Source organism: Acartia tonsa, chromosome 1 (assembly GCF_053477335.1).
Source record: "Acartia tonsa isolate MP-2025a chromosome 1, ASM5347733v1, whole genome shotgun sequence".
Classification (NCBI taxonomy): Eukaryota; Metazoa; Arthropoda; class Copepoda; order Calanoida; family Acartiidae; genus Acartia; species Acartia tonsa.
The window spans coordinates 58209963-58220425 of NC_137260.1; the positions used below are offsets into that span (position 1 = coordinate 58209963).

The 10463-nt window shown below is 32.2% G+C and overlaps 1 protein-coding gene across 1 annotated transcript; it reads left to right on the top strand.

Moving 5' to 3' along the window:
- The first annotated feature begins 3341 nt into the window (after nucleotides 1–3341).
- On the top strand, nucleotides 3342–9253 carry LOC145328175 (cilia- and flagella-associated protein 299-like). The gene is made up of 11 exons (XM_080171768.1): nucleotides 3342–3427; nucleotides 3813–3860; nucleotides 3975–4065; nucleotides 5184–5286; nucleotides 5400–5487; nucleotides 5949–6007; nucleotides 6487–6529; nucleotides 7040–7105; nucleotides 7534–7600; nucleotides 8195–8271; nucleotides 8930–9253. Exons 1-11 carry the CDS (start codon nucleotides 3357–3359, stop codon nucleotides 9024–9026), a joined length of 810 nt encoding a protein of 269 aa, XP_080027894.1. The 5' UTR covers nucleotides 3342–3356; the 3' UTR covers nucleotides 9027–9253.
- Nucleotides 9254–10463: the final 1210 nt, after the last annotated feature.

Below are 10463 nucleotides of genomic sequence, written 5' to 3' on the forward strand. Positions count from 1 at the left end.
TTTGCATGGTTGTTTCCTGTAGTAGTACAATTTAGAAAGTGTGCCAACTCAATAATCAATACCAGAATGTCCGAACGTCCATTTTATAATACGATTTTTATCTTTTTAAATAGAAATGTAGCGGAAGTTTAAACATGTTTAAATTGTCAAAAAAAAGTTTATAGGACGATTGAGAAGGAAAACTTATGTTTTTGAAATATATATTTTTCCTGTACAAAGATGTTAGTTTGATTAAGTAGTCTTGGGTTGAGATGGATCAATAGCTTTTAAAACTTTATCTTTTTTGGCAACAAATTTGTATGTGATATAAATATCCGATTTATCTGAATTTTAGAATACTGATTCCTAGGACAACAAAGTACAAAATTATAAGTGAAGCATCTCTATAATCAAGTCCTAAAACTGTATGTATGTAAGTTCTGACACTCTAAAAGTGTTAATGCCCTTTTGTCCTACCGTTTTAGAGCTTCGCTTTTATGGATGTTGTAATCCTTGTTATATTTATTTGCACATCCCCAAACTAAAAGATAAAAATGTATAAATGGATTGGTGAAAGTATTATCCTTATTAATTCGCAATCATCTAATGTTATCATAGAGAAAAAAATAAAAGAGAGGAATCGAAGCAACTAGAAGACGAAAATAGGCAGTGGGCCTAGAGGCCTACTCAGCGCTGATGCCGCGCTAAAATTTATTGCTATTCCACTACTTTTCAAATGGGAGGATTAAAAATTATTTTAAAAAAATATTTTTTTACTTTTTACTATTTCAAAATTTAGGGCAAGAATATTAGATTAGATATTTTCGTTTTAATGTTTTAATTAAAAATTACATAGAATTTTATTTTTATTTTAAAAAATTTGTTCATGAAAGATGAATCCTTCTATTTCTAAAAAGGGGGAAAATTTTTTCATAATGAACATTCAGCTGATTCTGACCGCCCACGCCTGTTTGCTAAATATCGCTTTTCTTTTTATTCACATTATTATTTATGATTGACTTACAAAAAGCCCTGGGCGGCTTTTGATTTTCGTCTGCTTCTAAATTTAGGGATGAGGAAGTAGTATTTTACCATGAAAAAGGGGTGAGTATTCATCCTCTTATCCTTTTTCCTTATGAATGTTATATAAAGTCAGAATCTTATACAATTGGTGAAAATTAAATTGGTGGATTGAAAACGTGCAAGAAATGATGCATAACAAATTAAGAAAGTAAATGAACAGGGCTGCGTGCATTAATAACACAAAAAGAATGAAAATAAAAGGGTTCCAGGACAAACGCAGGAGTCCCAAACGTCGGAGTTGACAAACGCAGGAGTATTAAATATTAATTTGATTAAGTATTTCTATACAGATTTGATTAGGTTAAGATATGAATGTACAAATAAGCCCCTGACAGGGGTTAAGCATTTAAAAAAAAACTATAAGATGGTCCAAAATAGGTTAGGTAAGGTTAAGTGTCAACTCCGACGTTTTGGACTCCTGCGTTTGTCCTAGAACCATAAAAAGAAAAGCAAACATTTACAAAAATTTAATTTTGGGATCTTTCTCATATAGAACTTTTCGAGGAAAAATGTATAATGCTTTATACTTATTGTTGGGTTAGGTTTGGTCAAAAGAGTTTTGAAGGGATACAACCCCATAGGGATAATCCCCTTTTCGATAAATATAAACGTCTCGATAAAGCTTTGTTTAAGAGTAAATTTGTAACGGGTTTTAAAACCTCTATAAACATTGATACATAGATAAATTCATACATTTAATGTAGGCATTAAGATGGTAAAGTAAAGCTTTATAAAACACACTTTGCATGTAGAAAAAAAAGTGTTGTACTTTGTATTTGGTTGCGTATTTGGTTATACCAATACATTATGAAAATATGAAGAAAAAAAATTAAATAATTGTTCTGATAGCTTTTAACATAGCTTGGGATGCGCCTTTGGTTGGTTTTATGCCAATTTTCATGAAAACAGATAAGGACAAGAACGCATATAAAGTAAGAAATAAAAAATCGAATATCATTAATAAGACAATGAAAAATAAGCTAGAGTTACTACATTATGTCTTAAAGTCAAAAGATGTTCTTTATGATACTTCTTAAAACAAAAATAAATATTTTTTCTTTCTGCAACAAGGAAGATAACGTCCAAGAGTAGAGAAACTCTCTGAAAAAATAAGCAGCATACCAAAGCAATCAGATGATACCAATAACCTAAATTAATTCGAAAGAAATCACGAAACCTATAAGTGATTTTCAGCTAACGTTGGAGGGCAAAATAATAGTTGACGACCTGGTTATCTGCAAAGCCCCTCCTCCCCCCCCCCCCCCCTCCAATATTATTTTAGATTTTTTTCGCTTGTTGGCTATAGCCTAATGCTGTCAAGCAATACAAAATTTTCTATATGAAATTAAAAACCTCGATCAATGTAAGCAGACGTAATAGTTAGTCTCACAAGAGGACAAACACTATTAATTATAGAAAAGCCTAGCTGCAAAAAATAATATTAATTATAATTGTAAATATAATGATTATTATATATCCTGACCAAATTAAAAGAAATAATAAGTCACCTCGCCTTGGGACTTGGCTAAGGTTTATTAAAACTTTCTTACTTTTATTTCAGTTATTATTTCTTAGTCAAACTAGAAGTTTTGGTTTTTGTGTCAGTAAACAAATAGATATTATTCGCATAAGAATGATTATAATGGTATTATATCTAAGTTTTGACAAAGCCATCCTATTATATAAAGTAATAAGCTTTTTTTGTCTATAGCGAAGGATCTTGCTAAACAATGAACTGATATGGTTCTCCATTACAATCAAGCGCAGCCGCTAGCAAACAATAAACTAAAACGTTGCATCAACTAATTGACACAACTTGGTTGCACAAACAACCGAAATAAGATTGTTGCTATGCAAAAAATATGTATCCATACATCTTACAAAGGGGAAGACTTCAATTTGAATATTATGATCAAAATCTAGCTAAATGCTAAAGAATTCATTTAATGGGTAAAATGCACCTTTAAAACTTCATAAATCACAAGAAAACAGGCCTTTAATAATAGGGATCTAAGGGGATAAGACAATGGCCGGTAAATTGATGTACATCCCCGATAATTACCCATTCTTTAGATTACAAGAAGTGGTTGAAACGCTTGAACACTTAATTTATTGAACCAACCAATCAAAGTTCAATAAAAGCCCCCATAGTTGTAAAGCCAACGAATAAGAAAACGTTATTATATAACTTTTGGGACCAGTGTAATAAACACCCCATAGTTCCCTCTCTCACTGCTTAAATAACTAGATTTCATTAATAAACTTAATTTACTTTCTTTAGACATGCTTAAAAAATGGAAGAGTTAGAGAAGTATGAAAAATATGAAGACTACCTTGATGCTCAAGTAAAAGAAGAAGATACAAGGTTGAAACTTTTTAAGTTGTGTCTTTTTCTTTTTAAATCATTTTCCACGATAATGATATTTTCTTTTGCACACTGCACAGTAATAGATAATAAATGGCAAAATAATTAGGAAGTAAAACTTTAAAACAAGTCATAGAAATGTAAATATGTCCTTTAACATTATCCTGTACATGTAAAAGCAGTTTCTTTAAAAATTTACTTACAATTTTGTAACGACTTTATACATTTATAGTCTGATTATTTAGTTCGGACAAGTCTTAATGTTCGTTTGTCCTGCCGTTTTAGAGCTTCGCTTTTATGGATGTTGTCATCCTTGTTATAATTAACAATTCTCAAAGTTTAGATTTATATTTTACTATCCTTATGTGTGACTTGTGTTTTATAGGCATGTTGATCAAGATATGGCCAGAGCAATAGCAGAGTTAGGGTACAGGTAAAATTATATTTATATATGCACATTTTGTATACTCTTTTAGGGAATAAATATAAATTTTTAGATTCAAGAAGGAAATTAATTTATCTTTTATTGATAATTCCCTGTTACTAGATCAGCAGGCGAGGTGATGTCGCGAGAAAAGTTTCTGATGAACAAAGAAAGATTGGCCATTGATAGGGCTATGAGAGAAAGAAATAGGAAAGTATAAGGTCTACAAAACAATTATGAATACAATTGGGAAAGGGTGGTGGAGTCTCCCAAAGGATGGAAAAGTTTTAAAAGTTGTATTTTTTCTTGTTTGAGAGAAATAAAGATTAGCTATTAACAGGGCCAAGAGAGAAAGAAATAGGAAAGTATAAGGTCCAGATAAAAATTGGAAGGGGGGTGGTAGAGTCTCCCATATGATGAAAAAGGTTTTAAAAGTTGTATTTTTTCTTGTTTGAGGGAAATAAAAGTTAGCTATTGACAGGGCTATAAGAGAGAAAAATAGGAAAGTTTAAGGTACAGATAAAAATTGGAAGGGGGGTGGTAGAGTCTCCCATATGATGAAAAAGGTTTTAAAAGTTGTATTTTTTCTTGTTTGAGGGAAATAAAAGTTAGCTATTGACAGGGCTATAAGAGAGAAAAATAGGAAAGTTTAAGGTACAGATAAAAATTGGAAGGGGGGTGGTAGAGTCTCCCATATGATGAAAAAGGTTTTAAAATTTGTATTTTGTCTTGTTTGATGGAAATAAAGATTAGCTATTGACAGGGCCAAGAGAGAAAGAAATAGGAAAGTATAAGGTCTATCAAAACAATTATGAAAAATATTGGGAAAGGGTGGTGGAGTCTCCCATATGATGAAAAAGGTTTTAAAAGTTGTATTTTTTCTTGTTTGAGGGAAATAAAGATTAGCTATTGATAGGGCTATAAGAGAGAAAAAAATAGGAAAGTATAAGGTCCAGATAAAAATTGGGAGTCTCCCAGAGGATGGAAAGTATAAGAAGCTTTACAAAGTGTCTAAAAAATCAGCCATGTAACGTCATAAAAATTAGGGATGAGAGGAGAAGTGGAAAAGAAAACCCCTAAAAAAGAGATGGATAATCCCTCATTTTTTGAGACACTTTGTAATGCTTCAAAGTATAAGGTCTACAAAACAAGTAATCCAGTTTGGAAAATTATGAAAGTGTCAAATGGTGGAATGGGTAGACAAAACCTTTTTTGACTTTGACTACACTGCACCATAGATAAAAAGATTGTTTAACAAAAAAAGCCCCCAGTCTTTATTTTCTTCAACCAATTACGCCATCCAAATGAATTATTACTCTGATCTTACAGCAGATTATCATATTCTCTAATAAGGAGAAACTTGAAGCTGGCTATAATAACGATCACCCATCTACTCCCTTTACCAAATCCCCTCCCCTCATACTGGATGAACAAAGTGAACAATAGGTGATGTCCATGTTAGCAACCTAAATTTTTCGCCTGTCATAATATCCACATATATTCTATATCCATTAGCATCTGAAAATAAAATCATAACTTTATGGGTAGACCTTATACCTGTGCTTGCCTGTAGGAGTGAGAGAAGTGAGATTAGGACAGGAGAGGGGAACGAGGATCCTATCATACAAATTATAAGGTTTGGATTTTTAGTTTTTATGGCTTTTCTTAAATATTTTTGAGACCTATAAAACTTTATAATTTAGCTTTAGTGCTTAATAGGAGAGATAGGAAAGAGGAGAAAAATAGACTGAAACCATCCGAAGACTTTTATTTAAAAATAAAATATCCTAAATCCAACCTGGGACCTATGTAATGCTTCTTAAATTGGAGAACTTAATCGGTTCATTATCTATCGCGTTCTTAGCATACAGACACAAGTATTAAGGTACCACCTCCTCCCCCCTTAAAATAGTTATAAGCCTTCCTGGGATGTATGAGAAGCTACTTTGTAAAGGAGAACCATATCGGTTCAACAGTTAGCGAGATCCTTCAGTACAAACAGACATAGACTCATAGACATCATGTTTAATTGATCACAAATGAAACCAGTTCTGCAAACAACTTGATATTCCTATCCTATGATAATTGTTTATTTAGAGAGAGATACATTGCAAACAAAGAAGGAGATCTTCATTCTGTGCTTTATCTTCATATAGGTCATAACTTTTAACATAACAACATTTTTATAATAATTTTAGAGTAACTGTGCTCCAAATAATTAGCAAAATAAAATCCTATAACCATTGTTTACGCAGTGTGTTGTGGACAGCTTTCCACGTATAGTAAAATGAAAATTTTTAATATTGTTCACAGTTTTGATTGGCCCCAAGGGGCCAAAGACATGGGCGAATTTTTATCTTATTGTTCGTGGAAAATTGTCTATAATATGTTGCGATGGCTCAGAACCGGCTCCAATCCAGCGGATATTAATCGGTTTCAAAGCCATACTTTAAAAGGTAACTGGACAAAGTGTCTCAAAAATCAGCCACGTGACATTTTTAAGACGTCACGTGGCTGATTTTTGCAACTTTGTCCAGTTACTAAATAGATTTATCATTTTAGCCTTTTAAACTGATTTTACATTATTATTAGCTATGCCGTAACATAAAGTTGATGTTACTCTTATTTTGTTTAGGGAATGAGAGATATAATTTTATTGCTGGACACATTGATATCAGGTAAGGGTAAAACATTTCCAGTATGGCTATGAAACCGATCAATATCCGCTGGATTAGAACCGGTTCTGAGACATTCTGAAACATCATAAATCGTAACGTATTATGATTTCAATTTTCCGCAAATAATAAGATAAAAATCATAAAATTTAATTGTTTTTCATTTTCATATCAGGGGAATGATGTGTATAATAAGAAGCGATGAATAACTATTTTAGTTTAGCCCTAAAACCGATTAATATACACTGGAATATAAATTGTTCTAATCCATTCTGAAAAACCATACATTGAATCTTGTTATATACAATTTTCTACGATTACTAAAATAAATCATAAAATCAATGCCAGTTTAGCTGGCCCATCTAGGAAAACTTTAGTGGAATTAATCTTATAATTTTTCATTTTACTATTCGAAGAAAGCTGTCTATAATGCGATGCGATGAATATCTAATCTATTCGTATTTATGAAGAAAAAAATCACAGAACCTCTTCAATTACTTTTTTATGTTACAGGGATCGCATACTTCACGGAAACTTTTTGCCATATCTGACTGGAGAAAAGACTCTAGCACCAAATAGGTAACATAGCAATCAATTATAGATCTGGACAACAGATCTCGTTCGTCTGCTTCTAAATTATTTTCTGCTACTTGGCTGTGTAAATATAAGCGACACCATTGGTTGATTTTTAATGACCCTATAGAAAGTTTGCACAAGGCGGTTGCGATGGGGAGATACAGTTATTTAACCCTTTCTCCCGCTAGAGTTTTCCTCTAGTATATATTTAGACATTGACAAGGATGACAACAACAATAAAAGCGAAACTTGACAAATTAGGCAGATTGACAAATTAATCCTAACAAAAGAATAAATTTGGATATTTGGTTTTAAAAAGGTTAAAAAATTTAGAAAATTTATTTAAAAATTGTATGATAAATATACTGTTAAAAGTGTACATATAACACTTTTGCTTTATAAAAAAAAAAATTGTAAATGTTTGTTTTTAGTGAGGATTTGACTTTTATAAACTACAAGAAAGGAATTGGCCGACAGACTTCAACTGATCAATGGCAGGTTGACATTTTTTTCATTCTAAAATTTTTTTATACATTTATGTTGTAATAGTTATTTCTTTCATCGTATTATAAACGGCTTTCCGCGAATATAGAATGTACAATTATAAGATTAAAACCAGTTTTTTTAGCCCCGAGGTGTACATTTTTATATTCGTAGAAAGCTGGATATAATACGATGCTAGACATAGTTTTTTCGTATGGATGAGAACCGGTTCCTATCCACCGGATTCGAATGAATACGAGAAAACTTATTACAAACGTTATTCATATAGGTTTTAGGCTGTTTGCTAAGGAATTTGGAAAAAACTTGTAATCCTGATAGAACAACAATTAGAAAAAAACGTTATGCTATTTGTAAAAGAAATACTTTTGGTTAATTTAAGGGTGGGCAAAAAATTGCGGACCTTTTTTTAAAAAATTGCGCGGCTTGTGTTAATAGTAAAAAAGTGTTACGCATACCGTTAGAACCGCCATGAACTCTAAATGTTGGAAATATAAGAACGGTTGCTGTGCTACGTATAGTTAGGGAGCTACGTGGTAAAATGTCCCAACTGACTTAAAACTTTACACACACTTGCATCTTGTATTTTAGGTTATAACAGAAGAAAAGAGCTTGTACCTAAAAAGTGTTTTAGGCTATTATGTGCTTTTATGTCCAACCAGGCCAAGGTACTCTTTTCCCTCTGTGGCTTCGAAACCGATTAATAACCGCTGGATAAGAACCGGTTATCAACCACAGTGAAAAATCATTTATAGCATCATATTTTCCAAAAAAAATCATAAAATTTGTTATCCGTGCCTTCGGCCTCTTGTCTCAAACAACACATTTTTTTCATTTTAATATCTGCGGAAAGCTGTTTATAATACGATGAAAACTATTCCAAGACTCAAAAGCTGCCATTAAATTGACATTATAACACTTTTAAACATCAGTTTTAAAATTCTAAACCTAGTTCTCGATTAAATTAAGCAACCAAATAACTAAAGTAACGTTTCTCCGCCATATAACAATAAACTGGCGGTTAGATGGAGGCTATCCAGAATTTTTTACTGTTTCAAAAAAATAATGAAAACTTTCCTTTCTTTAAAATGATATTAGCAGGTTCGTCCTATTATCTAGGGTATCTCCAGTTGAAAGACAGGAAAATAGCCTTAAACCATGCTCTATACACTAACATTTAAGAATAAAATAGCCTAAACCATCCAGGGACATATGTAAAGCTTCCCTAAAATGGAGAACTCAATAGGTTAAGTGATAATCGAAATATTAGGCTTGAAACAAAAACCGTGTTACTTTATACAATAAGATATTTTTTTTCTGTTTTAGATCTTTAGCACCTGAATTAATTCTACCATGGCTTGAGATTCAGACAAATAATCCATTTGTTAAAGCTAAAGTTTGTGATTTGTCAATGGAAAATTAATTCAAATGATTCAAAAAAAGCGAGGCATTTCTAAAATTAGGGTTGGTCCGTCCGTCCGTCCGTCCGTCCGTCCGAGATAGTTAGCTTTTATTCGTTAATTTAGGCATATTAGAATTGTCCTATCGATTTCAAACTTTGCATGGTGATTCCTATAGTAGTTAGGTACGATTTAGAAAGCGTAGCAACTCTATAATCGTTACCAGAATGTCCGTACGTCCATTTTAAACATGGTGATTTTTTACTTTTTTAATAACAATTTTTTATGTGATAAATCATCCGATTGCTCTGATTTTTTTATTACTGATTCCTATTACAATAAGGTACAATATTATGAGCGGAGCATCTCTATAATTAAGTATTAAAATGTCAGTATGTCCTTAAACAGAATTCTGTATTTAAGAAGTTTTGCAACAAATTTACGTATAATTTTGTCAAACCTTATATTTTCATATTTTGTATATTCAGTTCAGACACTCAACAAAAGTTAATGTTCGTCTGTCATATCGTTTCAGAGCTTCGCTTTTATGGATGTTGTCATCCTTGTTTTACTAGAAGTTGATATGTTCATAATTTATCTGATATTGTAGGTTTCGCTTATATGGAAGTCAGAATAGTTATTTTTCGCATCGTATTATAAACAGCTTTCCGCAGATATAAAATGTACAATCATAAGATTAAGATTCGTTTTTTAGCCCCGAGATGCCAAAGGCACGGACTAAAAAAACTGGTTTTAATCTTATGATTGTACATTTTATATTCGTAGAAAACTGGATATATATAGTACGATGCTAGACATGATTTTGCAGTATGGCTGAGAACCGGTTCTAATCCACCGGATATTAATCGGCTTCGAAGCGATACGGGAATATTGTTAATTTATCTATTTTGTGTAATGCAATGCAATAATAAATGCAGATGTAATATATTGTGATGTTTTAAATGTCGTCATAATTCAAACAAACTTGAAAATATATTTTTAATAATTTATGGTGTTTTTTATGCAGTTTCTAATTGATTGTAGCGCAGTCATCTACAATCACAATAAGCCGCCGCCGCTCTAAGCTTAAGTCGCCCCCAGCCGCGCCCTCTATTCCCAACAGCTTTTAGCAGCTGTAACCGCTGTATTATACAAATAAAAAACTGCCGCACCTAACCGCGCGGATTTGTGAAAGTAGGGCGTTTTGGTGGAAGATTAGCCATCCTCAGCAATATCGGTGTCAGCCAACCTCAGCTACAGCCCCAACCATGTATTCAGCTGAATGCCTGACCGTCAATTCATGCTACACTTTCTTTCATATTTTTATTTCATCCAAAATTTTCTCCAAAATATGAGACAATTGTAATAGTTATTTCTCGCATCGTATTATAAACGGTTTTCCGCGGATATAGAATGTACAATTATGAGATTAAAACCAGTTTGTTTAGCCCCTAGGTGCC

Bases quoted from the DNA above. Each gene is read 5' to 3' on its own strand.
- LOC145328175 (XM_080171768.1), top strand. From the start codon at position 3,357: ATGGAAGAGTTAGAGAAGTATGAAAAATATGAAGACTACCTTGATGCT. The intron at 4,066-5,183 runs GTATAAGGTCTA...ATCTTACAGCAG, and splicing joins TGAGAGAAAGAAATAGGAAA to ATTATCATATTCTCTAATAA. The intron at 7,106-7,533 runs GTAACATAGCAA...GTTTGTTTTTAG, and splicing joins AAGACTCTAGCACCAAATAG to TGAGGATTTGACTTTTATAA.